This window comes from Molossus molossus, unplaced genomic scaffold (genome assembly GCF_014108415.1).
Source record: "Molossus molossus isolate mMolMol1 unplaced genomic scaffold, mMolMol1.p scaffold_m16_p_22, whole genome shotgun sequence".
Lineage (NCBI taxonomy): Eukaryota > Metazoa > Chordata > Mammalia > Chiroptera > Molossidae > Molossus > Molossus molossus.
In genome coordinates, this window is record NW_023425358.1 from 26,541,109 (window position 1) to 26,567,562 (window position 26,454).

Here is a 26,454-nt window from a genome sequence, read left to right on the forward strand (position 1 = left end):
AGGAATGTGGGGCAGATTATGGGGGGGGGGGGTCAGGAGGAGGGTGTCAATGGGGGGAAAAGGAGAAACCTCTGTAACCAAAAAAAGTTTAAAAATAAAAAAGGAAATAGGGAGGTGACTCTCCTTCCAGACAATCTTCTCTAGGCTAGATCCAGAGGTTATCAGGGTTAATCATCTTCATAGCTGCCCTTCATCAAGCACTTTCTAGATGCCAGTCCCTGTACTAAGCGCTTTGCACATGTGGCCCCATTAGGTGTCTCAGAGACAGACCAATGTCCCTGCTTGTGAAAGGAGTGTGGATTTCAGTGGAATTTTTAATACAAACCAGGGGCTGGTTACAGTGATAAGCAGTGTCTATTGTAGAATGTCAGAGCTGGGAGGGAGCTTTAAACAGTCCAATCCCCTGATTTTATACATGAGAAAACTTAAGCCAGGAGGGGAGAAGGGACTCGCCCAGAGTCACACAGCAGATAAGGGCAGGGGGAGGAATAGCAGCCAGATTGCATGACTTTTCCTGGGGTGTTCCTGTTTATGCGTTGACATGGGCTCCACCGTATCTTTAGGAACAGGAATGAGCATGCTATGGTTGAACCACATTTGGACTGGGTTGCCCCTTCAGAAGCCCCTGGCAGGCCGTAGCATGATAATAAAAACAAATTAATACAAATAGTAATAAAAGCTATTTATTGAACATCTTCTATGAGTCAGGCATTTTCATACACATTATTTTATGTAATCCTGCAAAGTACAGGTGTTCCTGTCCCATTTTACAGGTGCGGAAACTGAGGCTCAGAGTGGTGAATTGACCTTCCCTGGATCACACAGCTACAAAGTTACAGAACCGGCACTTGAACGTAAAAATTGTTAGGTGGTGCCCAGCCGGTGTGGCTCACTGGTTGTGCATCAACCCATGCACCAAGAGGTCACCAGTTCCATTCCCGGTCAGGGCACATGCCCGGGTTCATCCCCAGTGGGGGGCATGCAGGAAGCAGCCAATCGATGAGTCTCTCTCATTGATGTTTCTAACTCTCTCCCTCTCCCTTCCTCTCTCTCTAAAAAATCAATTATAAATATATATATTTTTAAATTGTTAGGTGGTGGTGGTGATGGCGGCAGTGCTAGTGCTAGTGGTAGTAATAGTAATAGTAATTCATTAATAATAGTAGTCGTCGTAGTATAGTAATAGTAAAACGGCACACCTTTAATCTCCACACAGAGAATGCCAGAATTCCAGGCCACCCATTTGAGAGGCTTCAGATTTTTCCAACAGTGCTCAGATGGCACGCTCCTCCCTCATTATTCCTTGGAAAACCACTGCGAACCCCGTTAGAGTGGGTAACGCCCCCAGCACACACACATCTGGGCGCGGGCCAGCGGCTGGAGGTGCTGGGAGCCGGACCAGCGAGGCTGTCGCCGCGGCGCAGTGACGACAGCGCCACCTACCAGGCCCTTCAGGAGCTGCAGGTGGTGCGCGTGCGGGCGGGGGATCGGTGGCTCGGTGGCGGTCGCAGTCCGAAGAGGGGTGGAGGGAACCAGGAGAACTCATCAACCAACCCACAAACGCAAGGATATGTTCCTCTTCCATTCTTCTGTCCCACTAGCTTCTGAAAATGATGATTATTGGGTCAACAATGAGCTAATCACGCAGCCCAGCGCCTGCCCAGGCAGCTTCACTGACTCTCAATGAGCCAGGACCGATCAGGGTCCCCATTGCACAGAGGAGGAAACAGGGTCAGAGGTGAAGTGATTTGTCCAAGGCCACTCAGCTACTAAGTAGCAGAGCCTCCAATCCTCAATCACATCACCATACACCCCATATCACACACACATATCCGTGCAGTTTCATTTAACACTAAGATAATGTCCCGTGCTTCAGGCATTTCTAACTGCTTTACAAATAGTAACATTTAAGCCTAACAATGTGTGAGGTGGGTATTAGCAAGACGCCCATGTCATTAAAAAAACAAAAACAAAAAACACATCAAGCCGTTTTCACAGTGAAGTGAGCTTCAGTCCTTTGCCTATAACAGAGGTGATTATAACATTTTTGAACTATTGCTCAGCGAGGTTTAATGGAATGAATCAACAAGTTCATAAATGAGTCAACCCTTGTCAAGTTTAGGGCTCCTTCGGTTTCTGTGCACTATCAGATGAACCTGGGTCACGGTCCTGGCAGGAAGGTGTGCTGGAAGGCGGGCTGTCTGTCCTCTGGCACAGAAGTGAACAAGGAAGACATGGAGACAGATGGGAAACCCTGGTGCCCCTCAGTCCTGGCTGGGTCACCCTGGCCAAATCCTCTTGCCCCACCCCTGAGGGGTTTCAGTTCCCTTTCCTGATACATGGGGCTCCTGATGCCCACACCTCGAGGTGGTTGTGAAATGAAATGAGTTTGTGCAGGGCCTGGCATACAACCCGGGCTCAATGTGTGTTCTTCCTGCCTGCCCCAGGCAGGACTCAGTCCCACTTTGACAAGAGTAAAATAGGAAGGCAAAGATGTCTGCTGACTTTGTCTCTGGGGACCCAAAGTGCTCCCAGGGGCCTAGGAGGTACCAGGAGCGAAGGATGCTGTCCTGGGAAAAGTCCAGCCTTCCACAAAGAAATTGCCTTCCCAGGTCATTCATGTTGCAGACACAAAGTTCTTTTTTTTTTTTAATAATATGTTGTTAATGATTTTAGAGAGAGGAGAGGGAGAGAGAAAGAAGCATCGATGTGAGAGAGAAACACGGATCGGCTGCCTCCCACATGCAGTCCAACCAGGAATCTAGCCCACAATCTGGGCATGTGCCTTGACTGGAAATCTTCTGGTGTACTGGGCAGTGCGCAGCAAACTGAGCCACACTGGCCAGAATAAGAAACGTTCTTTTTTAAAGGAAAATGAAGAAATCTTTTAATTTGTTGACAGAATTTTATACTTCTAGGAAACCAACAGGGAAGAAAGCCTAAATAGCTGTTGGGACTTAGAAAGATCAGTATTCCTACTTAGAAAATATAGAAATCTTAGAAAATATCATTTACATCAGAGACAGTAAAACAGTTCAAATGTCCATCCCCTGGTCCTAACAGAGGAAGCCTTCAAAACTGGGTATTTGATTGGATTGTGCACAGGACCTTTGGGGATGATCCATAATTTTCAAGGTCAAGTTCAAATCCCTTGGTAGCATCTCACACACACACAGCCTGCTCTAGGTCAAGCCGCCAGGTCTTTGTCTTTGCCTTGAAGTGTCCCCTGCCCCTTCTCCTCTGCTGGGCCCCCAGCCCCCTTTCATCAAGGCCCTAAGATGCATCCCAGGATGTGGCCTCTCAGTGGCGTCCTCAGGGTCCCTTTGGGCACTGACTACTCTATACTGTCACTGTTGATTGTCTGGTCCGTCTTGCCCACTAGACTATTAGCTCTGTAGGAGCAGGAATGAAATAAAATGAATATGCTTTCTACATTTAACCCTAATATCAGAAAAGGCATCAGCCCATAATAAAGTGCAAGTAACAATGGATCACAGGGTTGGGGGTGCAACAGGAATTGGTAGGGACTGAGACAAAGTGGAAAATACATCCGTCCACTTATCCTGTCCAACCAGGGTGGCAGTCACCTCTCAGGTCCTGCCAGGCAGTCTGATCTTTCAAAAGAAGCTAGAAATAAAAACTTTCATGTGAAATTTCCCCAGTTCCTCAGTGTGGAAACCACTTCTATTTTCTAAACCACAAATGCTAGAAGATAGGTCCTTGGCTGGTCCCCAGTTCTAACCTCTAATCTCGGAAGAAAAAAACTCAAGAACTAAAACAGCACACAGATGTGATTCCAAAATAGAGATTTATTTATTAAGAATTATTTAGTTTCTGCATAAAAATCACCAATTGCTCCTCATTGGGTTTTTAACACACATCAATTCTTTGGGGGTTCCTCTATTCACCCCAATGCTTTCAAAGAAAAATACAGCTCTTGTTAGCGCCAGGAAGGACAGTTAAGGCAGCGAGGTGTTTCCTTGGGTCCCAGCATCTGGAGGGCTCACTGTCTCCCCGCTGAGAGAATACACATGGTTAGTAGTTTCTTAGGTTGCAAAGGCTGTCCCTGAAGAAGATTAATTATGCAGAAGAATGCAAATTCAGTCATCTCTGGTCAATTATTTGTACCTGATAGCTTTAAAATAAAGTCCCCTTGGTCATGGTCATCAAAGGCTTGCTGGTTGTTTTCAACGACTAAAAACTGTCTGGAAGAAGACAGTGAGAAAGAGCAGGGTCGATGGCGACAGTGCCGAGGCTGGGCTGTGTGACCACGGGGACCATTTGCTTTAACAAAAACACACAGCCCAGCCGGTGTGGCTCAGAGGTTGAGCGTCGACCCATGCACCAAGAGGTCACCGGTTCAGTTCCCCGTCAGGAACTGGTCCTTAGTTCCCCGGGTTGTGGGCCTGGCCCTTAGTGGGGGGCCTACAGGAGTAGGCCAATTGATGTTTCTATCTCTCTTTCCCTTCCTCTCTCTCTAAAATCAATAAAGAAAAAAAAATTTTTTTTTAACACAGAGCAGGGGTCCTGTATAATTGCAAATCAAACTCCTCGTGGTCCTGTGGTCCTTAAACTTACCCAAAACATCACTGCCACATCCTCATTTTTAAATTGAGGTGCATGACAGGGCTCCCCCAGAGTCACGTACCATGGGGGGTGGGGGGGACAAAAAACCTTAAGACTTGACTTATTAGCAACATTGATCCATTTTTACCACACTGAAATGAAGGTATAGTCAGTCTGTACCGTTGTGAAATTCAAAGGTGATTCAGAGTAGGGCCGTTATTTATTGCTCCGTTGGGGTAGACCCCCAAAAAGGACTTTTAAAAAACCAGGGCGGGCCCCTGCAGGCCGGCAGAGCCGCGGCGCTGGGGGCGCAGGCCAAGGGCGGCCTGCCGCGTGGTTCACAGTGATTCTGGCTCGTCCGTTCTGCCGAGGGCGGCGGGGCCGCGCCCGCCCGGCGCGCCTACACCTTGTAGTTGAGCTCGGCGTTCATCTTGGTGTACATCTCGTAGATGACGTCGATGGTGGCCGTGAAGTTGACCAGGAAGAGGCGGACCTTCTCAAGGCACTCCTCCTCGGTCACGTTCTGGCCCTTGGAGAGCGCTTTCAGGAAGTCGGACTTGTAGGGTGCGGCGTACAGCGCTGCCTTGAGACGGGCGAGAGGAGGGCCGTGTGAGGGCCGACCCACCGCCGGCACCATGGGGTTCTGGGAGGGGGCTTCCCCGAGGCCTGTGTGGGGCAGGGGTCTGTGCTACTGGTGACACTGACAGGCAACACCCCCATGAGGGACATCAGGAAGGGCTCCAGCCCCGGGGACAGGCAGACCTGGGCTCAAATTCCAGCTTGGGCCACCGACTAGCTGTGAGCCTTGAGCAAGTTACTTAGCCTCTCTGAGCCTCAGTTTCCTCATCTGTAAAATGGGGATGATCATGGCACCCGTCTAATTGGGTGAGTTTGATGGGGTGAGGGATTTACAAATAATAACAGTGTCATCATGAAAGGAAACGGTGGCAGTTTCGATACACTGAGTGCAAACCATGTGCCAAGCGCTTGAGACAGACTGTTTCCCTTTCACAGTGACCCTTTGAGGCAGGGCCTCCTGTACACCCATTTGAAAGATGAGGATACTGAGGCTCAGTGTCGTAGAATCCCAGCCCCCATCTTCTTCCTGTGTGACCTTGAGCAAGATAGTTAACTTCTCTAAGCGTCAGTTTCTTCATCTGTGCAATGGGGTAAGGACGGCTCCCACCTCGTGGTACGCTGGCAGAGATTACAAACCATGGGAAGCGTGCCCTGGGCCAGCCACACAGGACATGCTGCCATTACTGAGTGGTGGTTGTGAGGGCCTTGGGGAGAAGGGGGAGGCGCCCACTGGGATGGGCCCTGTCCCCAGCTTCGTCAGGGCAGATGGCCCAGGTGTCCTTATTTCCCACCCGGTGAATTCCTGCCCAGGGCCCGGGCCGTGTGGGAAAGAGACCGGCCCACGTGAAACCCTAGCTCCCATGTGAATGAGGTTGGGCAGGTGGCAGGAGATGCAGAGAAGGGGTGACCACGACAGGTCGGGTGGGATAAGAGGCCGTCAGGCTAGGTGGCCAGTGACAGCGTGTAGAGCACCCTGAGGGCCTCGAAACATCTCCCAAGTGGGCCTCTTGGCCAGGTGACTCTGGGGCCCTCAGGTGACAAGCCTGGTGCTGGAGTCTGTTTCCAGGAACAATGGCCACCATCACCCCAACACAAGCAACCAAGAGCCCCGTGGACCAGCTTCCTTTCAGCCGATGCCCCAAGGACACGGGTCCTTCCTGCCTGCCCAGGGTGAGGACCTAGGCTGAACCTGAGGGGCCGATCAGGCCCGCCCATCATCGCCTTGAGGTCCCCAGAGTCTCGGCCAGGGATTCTCCAATGGCCCCCCAGTCAGGCCTCCTAGGACAAGGCACCTCAACAGAACACCACAGAGAATCTAGCATGACACCCTCCATGGCCACAGGTGGGTGTAGAGGGCCCCTCAGCGCACCAGCCCCCCACCTAGACAGGGGAGCCAAACGCAGGCTCTGAGGGGCTGCAGCTAAGGAGTGGCAGAATGGGGAATGGACCCCACCATGGCGAGCCCCGGGCCGGGGCCGGATGGCTGCCGGCTCACCTGGAAGATCTTCTGCACGATCCAGCCGTGGTACTTCTTCAGGGCCATCTCGTAGGCCTTGGTGGCATTGACACGGATGTGGTTGGGGTGGTTCTCGTCCCGCTCCCCGTCGCAGATGCTCTGCAGGAAGACCTGGATGAAGCGGAGGCCTCTGCGGCCCAGAGAGAGACAGAAGCTCTTTAGGACACCGCCCGCTCCCGCCGGCGGGCCAGCCAGCGCCCCGCACCTGGCAGATCCTGACCACTCCGAATCACTGACTGTGAGCAGGGATTTGTATACACAAAAGGGCGTGGTTACTTATTCCCCAAGTGTTATCGTTACCCTTGGCTCCCATGCAGTGTGACCACTGGCTCAACACAGCATCTCCCGAGCACCTTGTCTACACTAGGCCTGGCGATGGCCCCTGAACACGGCCCCTCCTGGGATGCAAGGGCTGGGCCTGCCTTGTCCATTTCCTCTGCAGACATGCTGCGCCTCTCCTGCCCTCCCGCTGCTGCAGGCCTGGCCTACTCTCCCTGAAACTCTCCTGCTCAGCCTTGGAGACTCTGCTTGGCCAACCTCCTCCTCCAGGAAGCCCTCCGTGACCTCTCAGCTCCAGGCTCTGATAACCTGCTATCAGCCTGACACCCTGCCCAGACTATGACACCCTAAGAGGGTCTGTGCCTCATTTAATGTGGCCTCCTACTCACCCTGTACCCTGAACAGCACACAGCAGCCGCATGCTATGCGCTCAACTAGTTGGCATCCACCTGCAACTGACCTCCCAGCAGCCCGACTGCCCACAGCTGGTGTGGACACACCACTCTAACTGATCTAAACACCATCGCCTGCTTCTCTCCTCCTGAGACGCCCTCAGATCCTGCGATAAATGGACCCGAGGGCATTCTCATTCCAGGATCGTGACAGCAAGGTGATTAGCTTGGTGGAGCAATTCCTTCCTAAGACGTGATGTAAGGGTGTTAACTACAGGCCCCCCACCCCAGTGCCCACACTGCCACACCTTGGGAGCACTCTCCCTGTTCCTTTTCACTGAAGAAGTGCACGTTCGGGGGGTGGGTTAGCGGTGGGGTTGGGGGCAGAGGCAGGGAGGTGCAGCCGTGGGGCAGGGGATGGTCCCCGCTGCAGAGCGGCTGCCAGGGGCTATGGTGTTTGCACAGCCAAAGGAAAGTGTGGCTGGTGCGGAGCCGCGGGAGCTAAGCAAGAAAGCTGAACCTCGGTGGCCTCCTCTGTAAGATGGGAACAACTACATGTGGATTCAGGTATTTGCTATGAGGACAATATGTGTAGTGGCTGCAAGCATTGTCAACTCTTGGGTAAGACCTGGATTCAAATCCCTCATCAGGGTATCCTGTTCCCAGACCATAGGACGAATCTGTGCAAGTTAGGAATTCCTTCTCCTCAAGATTCTGTATCTCGGTCAAAAAGCTGTCATAATACACAAATCTACCACGTGCGGGACGTGACCAGCCCCAGGGAGGATATCTCTGCGGCGCACAGCCACTCGGTCCCGGGCCCTGGCACCTGGGCACAGGCTTTGGCCTCCAGAAGCCCGGTGGCCTCCTCTGTGAGATGGGATCACACCACACCTAACTCACAGCACTTGGAATGCGACCAGGACAGACAGCCACACACATCCTGCCGCCCAAGCTCATCACCTCTTCAGCCACATCAGCGCCAGCGTGGCCCCCACTTTGGGCCACTCTGCTCCGTGCATCTCCTTCTCTGCCTCCAGGATGTTCTGTAGGGTCCGGAACTTGGCCGGGTCGGTGTCATACACGGCTTTGATTTTCTGAAATGGAGCACACGGGGGTTTTCTCATTGGGAAGCCTGTCCCCACAGACAAGTGGCTGGCATGCCACCATGCCCCCCCGAACAGTGCCAAGAACGGCAACAGGGCTTGTCGTAACAGAAACTACAGGACTGTTCACATTTACCGAGCACCTCCCGTGCATGGGGACGTGCAAAGTGCTTCCGGGCGCTGTCTTTTTTGCTGCTCACAGCGACCCTGATGTTGCTCTGTCATTATCCCAATTTGCAGAGGAGGGAACTGAGACTCAAAGAGGGGCAGTGATGTGCCCGAGGTGACACAGCTGGTACCGGCCTGCCGCTGGCATTGGAGCAGGACCACGCACAGGCTGGCTCCGGAGGCCACGTTCTCCACCCACTACTGAGAGCACCTCAGACACCACGTGTCTGAAGTTTAGGGTTCAAAGACATCCAGAAACAAGGCTCCTGAGTGGAGCCAGGCAATCTGGGTCTGAATCCCACCTCTGCCACGCCCTTGCTGTGTGACCTCGGGTGAGTCCTTCAACCTCTCTGAGCCTCCTCATCTGTAAAATGGGGATGACAACAGAACCAGCCTCTGAGGCTGCTGGGATGAAGAAAGGAAGTGATGCGGTGTGGCCAAGCTCCAGGCCGGGCCTAAGAAGATCCTCACAAGGAAAGAGGATCAGCAGCTAGGGGACAGCGCCAGGAACTCCCAGGCCTGAGGAAGGGCAGGGCTGGGCCAATGCACCATAGACTTCAGAGTGTAGTTATTTGGTGGAGTGGATACAAGAATCAATGGGTTCCCCCTCAGGTCAACCCTCAGACTGGGATCCCATGCAGGCTATGACTAGATGGCATGACTGCTCCAGTCCCAATTCAGATGAGCCAGGGGCCGAGCCTGCTTCCCATCCCTCGGTCTGGGAAGTCTGTGGCAGGGAGAAGGTTCTCGTGACCAGGACAGGTTTAGATTCCCGAGGTGGTTCCAGGGTTGCAGCTGCCAAGCCAAGTACGTACCGTGATGTTGCCACTTATGTCCGCCTTGATGGGTGTAAACACTGGGGACCCAAGGCAGTCTGGGGAAAAAACACAGAGAGATTTAGATTCCCAACAAGGGCCATGAAGCACAGAGAGATTTAGATTCCCAACAAGGGCCATGAAGGTCTGTGGCCAGAAGGGGGTGTCACTTGATGTGGTTAGGGAAAGACAGAGCTGCTTATAGGTGTTAAAAATGTTCCTAGGCAAGAAATTTGGTGTCCTAGGCTCCAGGTGAGATCTGTTTTTTATTGCAGGACTTGTCAGAGCCTTTAAAATACAACTGGAATACTTGGGGGAGGGGCAAACCCTTTTGTCCACAGCACCCCTCCACACGAGAACAGCATTATCCCACGGGACTTTCTGCAATGATGGAAACATTCTGTCTGCAATGCAGGCCACATGTGGCCACTGAGCACTTGACATGTGGTGAGATGGAGAAACTGAATTTGTAACTTTATTTAATTCATTCATTTAAATTTAAATAGCCACATGTGGCCAGTCGCTACCATATTAGATAGCATAGCTGTGTAGCATCTTGCAGAACGAATGGTCTAAGAAACCCATCTTGGCCAACAAGGCGGAGGGAGACTGCTAATTAGCCAGCTGGCCAGGAGACAGACTGAGGACTCTTCCGAGGTGAGAGAAGAGGGACCAGATTTATTAAAGATGACCATCTCATTCACCCGCTTAGAAGGAAGAAATGAGCTGAGGACCCTGAGGACCCATGGTCCTGAGACTCTGCATACAAGTCCGGGAGAACACACCAGCAATGGCATCAGTCACCTAACAGAGCATGAACTTGGCTTTGACACTCCACTCTGCATGCCCTGGTCACGTGGATGTGGGTGTGGATCCCTTCACTCTGAGCCTCAACTTTCCCATCTAGCAAACGGGGCAACAGAACCGACCACAGAGGTGCTACAAGGATGACTTCAAATAATCCACTTCCGAGACATACATTTTGTTCATCTTCGGAATCAGAATATTCTTAATTAGAGGCATTTTCCATTTCTTGGCAGCTCATAAAACAACAGGGCATCTTAAAATAGGTGACATGGTTGAGTTAATGAGATGTAGGCCTGGAAACTGGCTGGGCCTGGAACTCCGGACTCCGCGTGAAATGTGAGCAGCCGTGGCCTGCCTCTGCTCCTGTCCTTCCTTCGTGACCCATTTGGCAGGCTGTCACGGGGACCAGAGACATCCCAGGGTCAGAGCTCCTTGCTAAGGGCTTGGCACAGAGGAACTGTACTGGGAATGGCTGGTTCTCTCCTGGGCAGGCTCAGTGTGGACTTCGCCCTCAGAGCCTGAACACAGACAACACCTGTTCCCTGCTGAGTCCAGAGCCCAGGGGACAAAGATGCCTGAGCAGGCCACAGTGGGTACCAAACCCACAGGAGGAAAATGCTAGTGTCCACTTCCCCTTGCCCGCAGGCCTGGCAGGGGCCTTGGTGTGCACGCCTATTAAAAGAGGTATATTGGAGAAATGGTATTAGACACTATAAATGAAATACCCCATAAACAAATGGATTAGGGATCCAGACACACTAAGCTTGACTCCTGGCCCGACCACTCCCCAGCTGAGCAAGTCTCCTTGCCTGCGTGCCTCAGTTTCCTCACATGGCAAATGCAGCAGCAATAGTACTTACTGCACAGGCTTGTCGTTGGGATTGAAAATCATACATTGAATGTGTTCAACGAGTGCCCAGGGCGTGCACACTCAATGAAGGGACTTTGATCACTTTCGTGACTTCATATTATAACTAGAGTCAGTTTCCATGGTCCAGCAAATGTCACACAGGCATCAGCAAGCTGTGTGTGGAAGCTTCCAGGTCCCCCAGAGTTTCCATTGAGTGGGAATACACCTGCCCCCTGACACCTCTAACTCTCCTCCTGGTTGAGGCCCCTCGTCGGGACCAGGGCTCCCAGTACAGAACCCTCGGGCTGAGCAGTCAGCCCTCTCCCCTCGGGGACTGGGTCTCTCTCAGGCCTGTGGGATCAAATTTCCCTCCACAAGGCCACACTGGAGCCTCCCCTAGGATGGCCGCGAGGAGCTGCCCCGAGATGCGGGGCCGGGCTACAGTTGGCCTGAGCCACCTCATCCTGGGCGCTCTGGCCTCCTCGATGGGCCCGCCAAGCGCAGTCATAAGGCAGCTACTCCCCCCCAGGACCTTGCCTGATGTGCCACTGACTCATCCTGCAGAGGCCAACCCCGGGAGGTCGCGCACTCTGCTGGCCCTGGAATGTGCTCTCTCCTGGACACTTACTGCTGGCTCCCCCAAAGAAATGCATTCTAGACTTCAATAATCATGTAAGGGAGCCAAGGTGTCCTCCCCCAGTGACTCTCCCCCTCTTGACCGTGCAGCCCAGGGTCACCCATCCCAACCCTCCCGGGGGCCAGGCAGGTGTCATGACAGGCTACCTGGGGACTGGAAAAACCCTTCCAAAGGGATGGCCCCAGCCAATGACTTTACACCTCACCTTTCTTTTTCTTTTTAGTTTTTGGTTATTCCCCACCTGAGAATATTTTCCCATTGATTTTTAGACAGAGTGAAGGGAGAAAGAGAGAGAGAAAGAAACATCGATGTGAGAGAGACACATTGACTGGTTGCCTCCTGCACGACCCAGACCGAGACCAGGGATGGAACCTAAAACCCAGACACGTGCCCTTCACCTGGAATTGAACCTGCCACTCTTCGGTCCACAGGCCAATGCTCTAATTGCTGAGCCAAACTGGCCAGGGCTACATCCTCACCTTTCAAAAATGTCCAATGGCTTTGGCCAGTTTTCTCAGTGGTTAGAGCCTCAGCCTGCGGACCAAAGGGTCTCAGGTTTGATTCCTGGTCAAGGGCATGTACCTGGGTTGCAGATTCGATCCCCAGCGCCGGTCAGGGCTGTGTGGGAGACAACCAGCTGATGTGTCTCTCTCACCTCCATGTTTCTCCTCTCTCCTCCTGCCACCCCACCCCACCACTCTGTGTAAAAATCAATGAAAAAATATTCTCAGGTGAGGATTAACAGAAAAATGTACAGTGTCCTTAGGTATAAGGTGGATGGATGGGTGGCTATAGGAATGTTCAGGTACAATAAGATATTAATGGTAGAATTTAGGTGGCAGGCGTATGAATATTCATTGTACAATTCTTTCAACTTTGTTGCATGTTGAAAATTTTCATATGAAATGTCAGAAAAAAATATAAGGATTTTTTTTCTGCTCATGAAAGTCCTACTTCTTTCTTCTACTTTTCCTCCCCGTCCACTTCGGTTTTACAGCGACCGTAGTTACAGGTGTAGCTCTTTGTCTTTCCTCCAAGTGGCCCATGGACTTCAGCTGTGAGAGACCAGGGACCAGTCCCCCCAGTCCCCCGCTGTGTTCCCAGCTGCTGACACAGAGCTGGACCCCAGGGGGTGCTTACAGATCTGCGGCACGAATGAGTGAGGAGATTGTGAAAAACGTGAACCGAGAGGCGTCTCTCCGGCCAGGCAGTTTGTCTCCCTCTCACCGTTCAGACGGACCCACACAGTCAAGATGGCAGAGGCTATGGGAAGGGGCCTGGGCCTCGGTTTCCCTGTCTGAAAATGAAACACTAGAAGACCAGACTCCCCAGGAGCTGCTGTGAGGGGGGGCCATCCTATGTGCAGCGTGAGGGCGCAGAGCTCTGGCCTTGATCCTTACTGCTACGGGCTGGTTTGCTTTCTTTTTTTGTTAATCTTCACCCAAGGATGTTTTTCCCATTGATTTTTAGAGAGAGTGGAAGGGAGGGAGGGAAGGAGGGAGAAGCATCGATGTGAGAGACATATAGATGGGTTGCCTCCCACATACATGGGCTGTACGTCGAATCTGCAACCCAAGTATGTGCCCTTGACCAAGAATTGAGAACCTACACCCAAGATTACTCTATCCTGCAAAGCTGTCATTTAGAATTGATGGCCATATAAAGAGTTTCCCAGACAAGAAAAAGTTAAAGGAGTTCATCACCACCAAACCGTTATTATATGAAATGATGAAGGGTCTTTTTGAAGAAAAAGATTAAATATATGAACAAACAAAATGGCAATAAATACATATCTATCGACAATTGAATCTACAAACAAAATGAACAGGCAGAACAGAAGCATTCTCATAGACACAGAGAACATTTTGTTGGTTGCCGGATGGGAGGGGGGTTGGGAAATGGGGGAAAAAGGTGAAGAGATTAAGAAGAACAAATTCATTGCTAGACTGACAAACCTCAAAGGGAAAGGGGTTGGGGGTTGGGAAGAAATAAAGCAAAGAACTTATATGCATAACCAATGAACACAGACAACAGTGTGGGAAAAGGTGGGAGGGGGGCGAGAGTGGGGAGGAGGGGAGTCAATGGGGGGAAAATGAGGAACATCTGTAATAAATTCAACAATAAAGATTAAAAAAAAAAAGAATTAAACCCACGACCCTTTGATGCGCAGGCTGATGCTCTAACCACTGGGCAACACTGGCTAGGGCTGAGCTGATTTTCAAGTAAAGCCCTCCAACAGAGAAGACATGGAACCAGGGCTTGGGAACAGCTCACCATTCACCACGCACGGCTGGTTTCTTAGCTTTCCCCCAAAATTCAGGTCACTCAACATGCATTTTTGAGATGCAGAAAAATGTTACTTGGCTTTCTTGGTTCTGAAAACAGCTCTCTGCAGTTCTGAGTGGCCCTGCACCGGTGGCAGGGAGAAAGGCCTTTTGTTTTCCTGACTGTGCTGCTTGGGTCACGAGGCCACCGTGGTCAGCAGGAGCTGGCCTGACAGCAGCTGTTATTATGTGTGTGGCCACCATAGAGGGACAGAGCTTCTGCTCAACTGTGGGGAGGGATTGTGGGAACTTTGGAACTGGGAGTGGAGCAGAAGCAGGGAGGGGTGGCGGGGGGGGGGGCAGAATTCACCTCTACGCTGGACCCAGACGCCGGCAGGAAAGGCACCTGTCCGTACACATAAACGTGCACGCTGAGGTCAGTCCGGGAGCAGCTATGCACGCCACTTGCGATCAGGGAGAAGCAGCGCAGTGCTCTATAGTCGGCCACTCCTGGATTCGAATCTCAACTCTGATGTGACTTTGGACAAGTGACTTAACTGCACCGGGCTCTGGTCCCTCCCTCTCCGCAGCCCAGAGGTGTTGTGCAAACAGGAAGTGCTCTGGGTGCAGCTGGGCTGAAGCCTGTTTCAACGTGACCTACCAGAGGTTCTGGTCCTGTTTGTCTTTGGTGCAGTCCAAAGCCACCGGGCTCGGAAAAGCCAAGTGACCTGCCCAGGGTCACACAGTGAGAGCCAAGGCTGGTTCCACGGCTCCCCTGCCTTTCTTTCCGGAATGTTTCCATCCGTTTGTGTGAGTTCAACAAAAACAGGGGGACTCTGACGGTAAAGACGGGGGCCTTTAACCCCCCGAGCACACGGCGGTCTCTCTAGAACTCGAGCTGGCCTCGGCCGTGGACAGAGCAGGACAGTTCCCAGCAGGCTGACCGGCCTTCCCTTTCCCACAGAATGCAGCTCTGCCCCAACACTACCTTCTTGTTTTACCAGTTTCATAGTTTCCCCAAACTTGTTTTTTTATTGTCAGCAAAACAGACTCTTTAAAATGCCACCCAGAACCTGCCAGGACAAAGGGACGGGGGTGGGGCTGGGGGGTTTTCTAGTTCATCTTTCCTCCAGGAAGAAAGGAAGATGTGTCAAAAACAGACAAAGTAAAAACCAAAAACAAAAGAAAAAGCAGATACAATCCTACCATCTTCATAGCACCAACTCTCAGAGGCACAGAACCTCAATATGGCCACGCCTAGTTTATGTTTAAATGGCCCCTTCTGTTTAGTATAGAAGGTTTTTCTAAGCCATGCTACTCCACCCAGAAGACATGAGAAAAAGATCAATAAATCTCATTACAAAACCCAGAAACCTATATGGGGAAGTCCCAGCACCAGTCAAAGCCAAACCACTCACTGATGGGGGGTGGGGCTGATCTGTGTAACAAATATCACAGACTAAAATCCACCACCCCTAATACTGTAAAGAGCTCTAAAATCAGTAAGATAAAAACAACCCTATACAAAAAAATAGGCAATGTGCAGAAGGAATGAAGACACTTGATCTCAATACTAAAAAGAAAATTAAAACTTTGGAAATGTTTCCTATCTACCAAAGTTTATGAATGCACCAACCTTCCCTAGTACAACCTTTCTGGATGAAACTCATCAGACTGGAACAAAAATGTCCCTGTTTAGTACAGCAAACCATTTAGGGCTGTCATCAAAACTATGAATGATAATGACCCGGCGATGTCACAAGCCCCCTCAACCCTTCACTAAATGGCTTTACACGGCATGTCTTCAGGTTTTTAGTAAAGCTTTACGTAATTTTTAAAAAAACTCCTCCTTAGCCCGGCTGGTGTGTCTTAGTGGTTGGGTGTCAGTCTATGCACCAAGAGGTCGCCAGTTCGATTCCAGGTCAGGGCACATGCCCAAGTCGTGGGCCAAATACCTGGTGGGGGGCGTGCAGGAGGTGGTCGATCAATGTTCTCTCACATCGATGTTTCTATCTCTCCCTCTCCCTTCCTCTCTCTAAAATCAATAAAGAAAAAAAATTTTTTTTTAATAAAAAAAATAAAAACTCCTTAGAATTGTGCTCTTGAAACGTCTATGACCCTATTAACCAGTGTCACCTCAGTAAATTTAATAAGAGTAAATAAATAAAATAAAAACTCCTCCTGCTTGAATTCTGCTAGATGCTTGGAAAACAACTAGCCGACTGTGTCAGCATCACCGCAAAACAAAAGGAGACAGACACCAAGCAAGCATTTTGTGCATGACCTCTGTGACCGTTCTGGCTGGACAAGGGACACCTAGCACTTCCTGCCACAGTTTAGATTGGCAAGACCGCCCGGAAAGCAGAATTCCCTGCGAGCCAGCAGTCACCGCATGCCACACAGAAGCGTTCATTTCCCCTTTTTCTGGCTTCGGCATAGTTGGAAAGCACTGGCCGTCATGCTCTGAGCTAGACCACAACTCATTATCTGGAAATTCCGTCTGAGCTGCCCCCCAACACCTGCCTCCTCAGACAACTGTCTCCTACAACAGGTGACGCTCCTGACACTGGGCAACTAATTAGGTGACTTCATCACCGACCCTCTCATTTCATTGCAGGGAACAGTTTTCATTCTGGAACAAAAAGCATTGTTTTTAACATGCACGGCTCCACTTTCAGCCTGTGTGATTCAGGATGGGAACACCTAACCCGACCCATACATTCTCATTCCAAAGTGGAAAACCACAGGATGCCTGTGTCACAGTGCCAGGAGCTTGGTTTGGGGAGGTTCCATTTCAAATTCAATTTTTCTTTTTCATATAGCTGGATAATAAGGTTACATTGTTAGACACATGGGGGCAGATTATCTTTAAGTCCTGAGTTACAGGGATCATAATGGGAGGCACTCAAATTACAGTTCATGGAGATGAATCATTTATTATCTGCGCGTATATGGAAGTGCTGTGTGTGTGTGTGTGTGTGTGCGCGCGCGCACATGCACACATCATGGCTGAGTTTGCAATAAGGCCTATTTTGAAGGGTAAGAGCCCTGAGAATGCCCACCTTCCTAAAATAAATTCGTCCTCTAAATGCTACTATCTAAAGAGAAAATAATGTTCACAAAACAATCCAAAGTGTTGCTTTAAATCGCCCAGTGACACGCAAACTCTCTCTGTCCACAGTTGCCCCCTTCGGCAAAGACCAGCCTTGAATTGGGAACGCAGTGGGAAAATGATTTCTCTTGTTGTGGCCTGGGAGAAATTAACCTCTCTGAGCCCCACAGTCCTCATATGTAAAAAGAGGCTAAACATGGACCCCACCTCACAATGTTGCTGTGAGGCTTAAGTGAGATTCTATAAATAAAGGGCTAAGCAGTTTCTGGCACCTAGTAAGTGCTCAATTAAAAAAAAAAAAGGTATTCTTTATGCTTATTACTATTATTATAAATTACATCATCATGTTTTTGTTGTTGTTAATCCTCACCCGAGGGTATTTTTCCATTGATTTGTAGATAGAATGGAAGGGAGGGAGGGAGGGAGAGGGGGGAGGGGGGAGGGGAGAGAGCCCAACTGGCCAGGGCTATATCATCATTTTCATCTTTCTCAACAGATAAAGCTTTTCTTTAGAGAGGGAATCTAGAAAAGAATGATCCCACTGATCAAGAAATCAAGGAAAAAAGAGTGGAAGGGAGAGGAAGTGGTAGCTATAGGTTGATTGGTACGAATAAAATTAGCAGGAATTCTCCAGTCACAAGATGATGACTTCAAGTGTATTCTAGGCACCAGGAAAGAGATCTCAGGAAGGAGTGAAACAAGGAACTTGGGGAAACAGCAATGCAGAAAATGAATCATTTCTCGATACGGGGAAGCAAGAGTTGGCTGCCTAACTGCAGAGGTCGAAAGCAGGTTTTTATAGGACCCTGGAGAGGGCTGATCCACTCCAATCAATGGCTTTTAAAAGCTCGGATACTGTTAACACTATAACAACTTAAAAAAAAAAAAAAGAGGCCTGGATACAAGTAACACTGGAAGAATGTAACAAAATAAGTTAACATCCACTCAGGCTATTTTAAAAGTGAAACAACCTTGGCTGGTTTTGCTCAGTGGTTAGAGGGTCGGCCTGTGGACCAAAGGGTTGTGGGTTCAATTCTGGTCAAAGGCAAGTACCTGGTTTGCAGGTTCAATCCTTGGCCCTGGTTGGGCTCATGTAGGGGGCAACCAACCGATGTGTCTCTCTCACATCAATGTTTCTCTTTCTCCCTCCCTCCTTCTACTCTCTCTAAAAATCTGTGGAAAAAATATCCTTGGGAAGGATTAACAACAACAAAAAAGTGAAACAATGAAACCCAAAACTAGATAGAACTTAACATTTCCATTCTAATAAGCCACTTAAATAAGCACACTGTGACAGATGGGAATTTCCCATCCTTTTTCCTCCCCCATAAACAGCGTGGAAAGGCCTTTTCTGTCTGGGAAGAAGAATTCCAACATCTTTGAGTGTGCTGGCCTCCCTGGTTGCAGAGCCAGCCTGCTTCAAAGCCCACGGGCCACTTTCTAGCTGCATGACCTGATCAAATCCCTTCACCACTCTGAACCTCAGTTTCTTCATCTATAGAATGGTGCTAATTCCTTCTCATTCATAAGGTCATTATAACGATTAGAAAGTTGATATCTGCTGGTTCAATGCTTGATACATGGGAACCACTCAAACCAGGGATTACGCAAGCTCCAATAGGGGTCACGCATTATATTTTACAAAGCCCTTCGGTATACATTCTTTCCATTCTCTTTCAGTTTGACACTGGTTGGGCACCTGTCAGGCTCACCGCTATGCCCTGAAAGGGCTCGACTTCTGCCTCAAAGGGATTCACATGGGGCACTGTTGCTCTGAGCAGCTATGTGCAGTGGACACCACACAGGAAAGGAATAGAGGCAAGAGGCTAGATGAGCCAGCAAGTGACAGAACGGGTGCTGGGGTCTTTTCCCTCCTGCTTCTCCATCTATTCTCTCCAGAAGCAGAAGCCAGACCTCAGGACAAGACTTTTCTCAACAGGGAGGATCAAGGGGATCTATCTCATCACCATCTTTGGGGGTCTGAAGAGGCAGGTGCCATCGGTCTGTACTCTTGCACTGGCCTATGGATATTATAAATAAGGGTGCTGGGGCAGGTCTCAGACTTCAGCAGCCAGGGAGCTCAGCTGGCAGTGGGTCACTAAGACCAGGAGGCAACTTCTTGGAAGACCCTTCTTTCCCAAGGGCTGTGTGGCAAGAGGGGCAGTTTCTACAGGCCTGAGGCCATCTGTCCTACCTGTGCAAAAATGGAGTGACTCTGGGCATTGAGCACCACAATCATTTTGGGAGATCACCTCCCTCAGCTCTCCTGGGAGGCTCTGTTTTGCAGAAGGCGCAGAGAAGGACAGAACTTGCGTGTGGACACACAGCTTTAGCACCACAGACCCAGGACTCCAGCTCAGGCTCTCTCCGCTTTATTCCAACACCCATGTCTTTTTTCGTCTGTCTACACTAAGTGTTCCAAGCATGGACTGCAGCGGGCAACAGACCCAGGTTCAAAGTGACTTCTCCCCACTGAGACCTCGAAACATTCCACTCGTGGGCTGTTACGCAGACGAACAGGCTAACACAGTGGGACCGGTAGCAGCCCTCTCATCAGCTGTTACTCAGATCTTGCACAGGCCCCATGAGATCATGAACATGAAGCACCACGTGGCACCAGGCACACAGCAGGTGCTCCTACAGGCTAATGATGCCTCACTTACTACTTGCAAATGCACCTCCAACTGATGACGGGAGTCTGCAGGAGGTTTCAATTGCAGAAAGTGTATATTGGGCTTCTTTGCCCCTCAGGACACTGTTTCTTCCTAGAAGTGTCCCTCCGGGTCTACGGACTCCAGCTCTCAACAAACACCCAACCAAAACAATAACTGACCTACTATAGAGAGAGGGTTAATACAGTTTCTTGTTTCTCTTTCTTAGGATACCCTATACAAAATAAAAATAAACATGTATTTGTATAAACTTAAAAACAAAAACATTGCACAGATGTAACTGGTGGTCCCGCGTCCCGGATGGCGCATGTTGAAATGGGGAAAACAACTTCTCTTGAGCAAAGGGAACCTCTTACTCACAGACCAAGGGTGTTGCTGGGGCTGGTTCCCAGGAGGCTAATGCAATGTCCCAATTAAAGGAAAAGCTGACCTGTCTGGGGCCTGCCCACGGATGACTTCCACACCCCAGTTATTCACAATTGCATTCAAATAAGCAGGAGTTACAGGCCCGGCTTGGCAGGCCAATTATGAAGCACACACCTCAGAGGAAACCTGCATATCTGGTCTGTGCTCTCAGCACAAGTCCAGTTGCCAAGTGGGCCAGCTCCACTAGGGGTCTCCTCCTCTACCAGACATGAAGCCAGGGCAGCAGGCAGGCACATGGGCGAAAGCCCTCAGAAGGAGTCCAGAGGTCTGAGGTCTAGTCTGGCTGTATGTTCACTCACTGGCTGTGTGACCCTGGGAAAGTCACCTAACTTCTCTAGCCTCTGTTTCTTGGCTGTAAAACAGAAGGTGATTCTGTGCTTCTGGGCTGCTATTGGTCCCCCAAAAAAGAGCAAGCTCTGAACCAAAGTGACATAATACCACTCTTTTGGGGGTTATTCTAGGACTAATTGAGTGCCAGATACCTGTAAGGCCCAATTCAATGGACATCCACTTAATTAAGCTAAGAAGCCTAAAAGAAGAAAAATCAAGAACTGAGAGGTGCCCTGGCTGGATAGCTCAGCTGATTAGAGTATTATCCCAATACATCAAGGTTGTGGTTCAATCCCCAGTCAAGTCACATATGAGAGTCAACCAATGAATGCATAAATAAGTGGAACAGCAGGTTGATGTTTCTCTCTGTCTCTTTCTCTCTCTCTCTCCTCCATCTTCTCCAAAATAAATTTAAAAATTAAATGGAAAAAAAAAAAAAACTGAGAGGTGAAAAATATTACCTTCAGCTCCTGCATCTTTGATTTCTCCCTAAACAGTGAGAGCTAACAGGTATCATCTCATGCATCAACTCTAACTGACCCAGAGTGGTCATGTTAAGAAAGACACTGAGGCTGTATCTAGACTTGAAAGGGGAAACAGTATCATGATTGATTAATTATGTCTGCCACGGGTACAGGATGTGAATTATGTATTGTAATTTGATCATGTATTATAATTTAGAAAGAAAGAGAAAAGCAAAAACACTTTTTGAAAGAACCCAGAAAAAATGGGAACGGAACCAAAAGCATTCACTTGGCAAAACGGGCACTGAAATAACTCCAAGTCTCAGAACGTGACGGGTTCTAAGGGAGTCTCTGAGAGTCCGGGAAGACTTTCTGGATGAGGTGATTGCTACGCTGGTTCCTTAAGGATAAGGGGACCCAGCCAGGCTAAAGAAAGGTAGTGGGCTGGAGACACGTGGTGCACCAGATTGACACGGGTAAGGCTCCAGAGGCAAGTGATGGCCTGGTACCATTTGTGGGGCTTCAGAAAGGCTGCAACACCAATTTTAAGTTGGGGTAATAGGGAGCCACTGAGGCTTCTAGGCAGGGAGTGACAAAACTAAGTGATCTCTCTCCCTCCCTCTCTCTTCCCCCCTCCCTCTGCCCTCTGATTGTTAATGCTCTAGAACAGCTGGAAAACTGACCTAAAAGATGAGAGAGCAAGCCTCACAGAAGTCAGCTGCAAGCTGATCAGTCAGAGAAGAGATCCGATTACGGGGTCAAGGTGGAGAGAGATGAACAAAGGGCTGGCCTCTAAGTGGACACAGAAAAACCTGCACAACTCGAGCAATTCAGGCTGGAGCGATAGAGGAAGGGCTAGCCCAAGATGTGGGTGCTCTAAGTCACATCTGACCTGCGTCCAAAGAACCAGCATTCATCCAGCCCAACCAACACTATCACAAACTGTACCTGATGAAGTTTTAAGAAATATGGCTGCTCTAGGGATGTCACTTCTAAATATTAGAAATAACAAAAGAAGTAGGAAAAATAAATAAATACAAGGATGTTCAGTTGTTTACTAGAGCACAAAAAATGAGGAGTAATGTGAAATGTCGAACAGCAGGGGGCTGGTTCAATGAATTATGGCCACAAAGAATGGAATTCTAAGCAGCTATGAAAAAAGATGACTGACGTAGAAAGACAGTCATGCTGTATCGTTAGGTGGAAAAAGCAGCTTATACATTCTCCCCTGAGAGTGATAAAAATGAGTCTGGAAAGAAAACACTTTGAAATGTCAGCAGAAATTTTCTCTTTACAAAACCTTAACGCAAAAGGGCTGAGAAGATTAAGTGAACTACTCCACCTAAAATACTTAGCATATAGTAAGTGCTCAATAAATGATAGAGAGATTTCTATTTATCATTTCTCTTTGCTCAATTTTCCTTCAAGAAACAGATCTTCCTTGAAAAATTAAATATTTTTTAAAAACACAGCTTTCAGCCCATTGCCATATTTATTTAGTTAGTTAGTTAATCCTCACCTGAGGATATTTTTCCACTGATTTTTAGATACAGTGGAAGGGAGGGAGAAAGAGAGAAACATCGATGTGAGACACATCTACTGGCTGCCTCCCACATGAACCTGACCAGCTCTGGGGATCAAACCTGCAACCTAGGTATGTGCCCTTGGCCGGGAACCAAACCCGCAACCCTTCGGTCTGCAGGTTGACACTCAAACCACTGAGCCAAACTGGCCAGGGCCCATTGCCATATTTATATTGAGAACAGTGGTTCTCACCCATGGGTGATTTTGATTCCTTACAGATAATTTTTGGTTGTCATAACTTGGGCAGAAGAGGTGCTACTGGCATCAAGTAGACAGAGACCAGGGATGCTGCTAAACATCTCACAAAGCACCGGACAGCCCCCATCACAAAGAATGATCCAGCTCCAAATGTCAGCAATGCCACAGTACAGAAACCCCGAGTGGAAGGGAACCGTCACTTCCATGGCTTTCAGACTTCTTGCATCCATTATCCCAGACCTCCTCCATTCAAGAGACTCACCACCTAGATCATCCAGGTGACCAGACACTCCCAAGATCTAGACAAAGCCCCTGTGTTAGAGCTGACAGCAGATCTCCCTGGACTCCTGAATCCCAGAGAAAAGCCATTGGTAGAAGCATCCTCTTAAACCCTCAGGAGAAACTCTCCCCTCAGAAGAGCATAATGGTTCAGAATGGATTACCTCTTTTTTTTTTTTTTTCTTGAGTGCTAAGAATTATCCTCTGTGGGCAAACCCACTGAGGCTTCTGTATAAATGGCGCTTCTGTCAACAGATGTGACGGGCCACAGCATGTGACTCGAAGGAAAGACAAGGGTCCTTTGAGATCAGGGAAAGGAGGAGGGAATGCTCTTCAACCATGACACCAGATCACTGCTGGCTCCAGCTGCCACCATCCTTTTCCTCCAAAACGAGCCAGGTAATTGCATTAAATGAAGGCACTCCCAAATGCAGAACTGATGGGCCACCTTGCAGAGATAAGGGAGGAAAAGGCCACAGAGCTTAACTCAAGGTTTCTCCACCTTGGCACTGCTAACATTTGGGGCTGGATCAATTCTTTGTGGTGGGGGCTGTCCGGCACACTCTAGGATGTTTTGCTCCATCCCTGGCCTCTACACACGAGATGCCAGTAGCATCTTGTTGTACCCTTACCCCCTGCCCTCAGTTGAGAACCACCAACTTAGATTCTGAATCCTTGTCTAGGGCAAGTTGGCTGTCCTACAAATGTTCACAGAATCAAAGAATGGGGAAAAACTATCACAAAAACTAACTTAATGCTAAAACTAGTTCACCCCCAAAGCCCTGCCTAGAGATTCAGTGTTATGGCAACACTGTGATACTGACAATAAGAATGTTTTGTACATTTAGCAAGTACCAAGTGAGCACCTACTATGTGCCAGGCACTGTTCTGGTACTGGGGACACAGCAATAGAACACAACGACCAAGATCCTACTCTCAGGTTGCTTACGCAAGCCTGAGAATCATCCAAACCAGGCAGTTGCACTCATTCTAACATTGATTGATCACCTACTATATGAAGGAATCAAAACTGGATCCAGGAACTTAAATAATAACACCTCCCCACCTACCCAGATGAGATTTATTTGGCACTAAAGGCCACATGCCTTTACATACACCACTTCATTGACTCCTCCTAGCTAGTCCTGGAGATCAACATCCCCATTTCACAGATGGGGACACTGAGGCCCAAGAAGTGGAGGATATGACTCCAGGTAACCATAACCCCCCTCCCCCCCACGACACTGTAGGAACCACTGCCCATAATAAGCCCTGATCACCTACTAGGGATAAAGTGAGTAACCGCCCTGGGAGCTAAATCTCTTCAGTCTCAGTCAGTGTTAAGGTTCTGTCGTTTGTAGGTTTCAGTTGGACTCTGGCCTGGGGACTGGTATCTTCGTACCAGGCCACTAAGTGAACTCACAGGTCAGGGCACAGGACAAGTCCACATGGAAGAGAAGAAAGCAGAGGCTCAGGTTGCATCCTTTACCCAGGACCCGAAACGCAAAGGGCAGGGGCACATGGTACTGTCTTCTATTTCCCATTTTCCATCCTGGGCAGGGCTGAGGGAGGGGCAGAAGGAAGGTCTGAACTAGCACAGGGACTGCTTTTCCCAGTGCTCCTAAGACATTCCTGGATATGACATATGAGGGAGGGGTCTTCTTCTACAGCCCATGCCAAGCACTCTGTGTCTGACGTCACCCCACAGAGCAGCCCCATCCCCAGTCCTGACCTCTGTTCTAAATGGAGAAAAAACTTTAGGTGGTTCCCTCTAGAAAGGGGCCCTAAAGTTTTATGACTCACTTTCAAAACTCCCTTTGTCACCCTGCCAGGCTTCCTGCCCTTGGAGTGTATGTGTCCGTGTTTTTGGTTTGGAATGGGGGCATTCTGAGGGAAGAAGGGTTCACAGGTCCCATGTGGGAGAGGCAGAAAGAATTTAAGAAAAAGAGAGGGTTCATGAAATGGGAGGATTCATTTTAAGGGGAGGGAGTTGAGAGCCATTCTAAAAGGGAGGGAATGATTGGGGGGTGAGAGAGAAAGGAATTTGAGGCAGAAGTAGTGGGATGCTTTCCAAGAGATGGAGAATTGGAGAATTGGGGATTTGGAAGAGGAAGGAGTGTTTAGGGAAAATGAACGATTGGGGCGCCCCGGGGAGCAGAGGATTGGGGGTCACCTGATGGGTATGGTGGAATGTGAGGTGTCGGGATATGGAGGGTTGGAGTTGTCTGGAGATGAAGACTCGAGTATCTGGGGGAGATGGAGGATTTGGGAATATCTGGGAAGAGATGGAATATGTGACATGTTGAAGAGAGAGGATTTGTGAACGGTTCGAAATAGGAAGAATTTGGGGTGCATGGAGAGAAAATGGGTCTTGGGTGCCTGGGGAAATAGGATTTGGCGTGTCGAGGGCAGGGATGGTTTGGGGATACAAAGAAAGAGGAGGGTTCGGGTGCGTCTGGGGCAGGGCTGCGGGCTGGCTCCCCCCTTCACCCCGGCTCACCGAAGAAGGGCGGCAGGTGGGACACCGCCTCGAGGAAGGGCCCGGTCTCAATCTGCTTGTCCGCGGGCAGCGGCTTCAGCAGGTGCTCGGCCAGCAGCGCCATTTCGGGGTCGAGGCCGGCGGTGATGCCCCAGCCGGCGCCGCGGGCGTCCACGCCGCCCCCCCGGCCGCCGCTGTCAGCGCTGGGGCCGTCACTGCCGCCGGCAGCAGACTCTGGGGACGCCAGCGTCGCCACTTCCGCTCGCGTTGCGCCCGCGTAGCCGAGCGCTCAGCGCCGCCCGCCGGCCGAGAGTCTTTGGAACCCGCCGCGCCGCCCCGCCCCCGCCCGCCCGCGCCCAATCCTCGCCAGCCGTGGTGTCCTTCTGTCCAATCCGCGTCCGTCGCCGCAGATCTCCGCGCCTCCATTGGGCGGGGGGCGGGACAGGTCAGTCCCAGAGCGAAAGCGCGCGAACTGGTGGTTCCAGGTGCGCCCAGGTGAGCCGCACCCACCTGTGCTTCCTGCCGGGCTGACTGGCTTGGGCCGGGTCCTCGCCTGATGGTGGCGTGGAGCTGCCCAGGTCATAACTCGCAACCCACACACCAGCCCAGGTTACAGCCCCACCCAGCCAGAGCCTCCCAGGACGCCTGTTTCCCCCAACAGTCCCGAGTGACCTGCTGGACGCTTACCCGGTCACAGTTCTCAGGGGGGAATCTTGATTCTTCTCCATCAAGGATCATTCATTGCTCAAGTCACAGGCCAACTCAGCCATGCTTAACTAGGACTCCTGTTTCCTGAAACCTTGGGTCCAGCCTGACCTCAACAGCCCAGTTCACAATTCAACTCAACCACCACCCGACAGGGCGCAAGTTTCCCCAAATCTAATCTCACCCCCCAGGATACATGGAGCACAATTCACCTCAGCCATACCCA

The 26,454-nt window shown here is 50.0% G+C and overlaps 1 protein-coding gene across 1 annotated transcript; it reads right to left on the bottom strand.

Moving 5' to 3' along the window:
- Nucleotides 1-3,802: 3,802 nt before the first annotated feature.
- On the bottom strand, nt 3,803-25,692 carry LOC118639996 (glycolipid transfer protein). Its single transcript, XM_036276737.1, has 5 exons — nt 25,545-25,692; nt 9,422-9,480; nt 8,296-8,429; nt 6,641-6,791; nt 3,803-5,149 (listed from the first exon to the last, which is right to left on the bottom strand). Exons 1-5 carry the CDS (start codon nt 25,645-25,647, stop codon nt 4,967-4,969), a joined length of 630 nt encoding a protein of 209 aa, XP_036132630.1. The 5' UTR covers nt 25,648-25,692; the 3' UTR covers nt 3,803-4,966.
- Between the last annotated feature and the right edge of the window lie 762 nt (nt 25,693-26,454).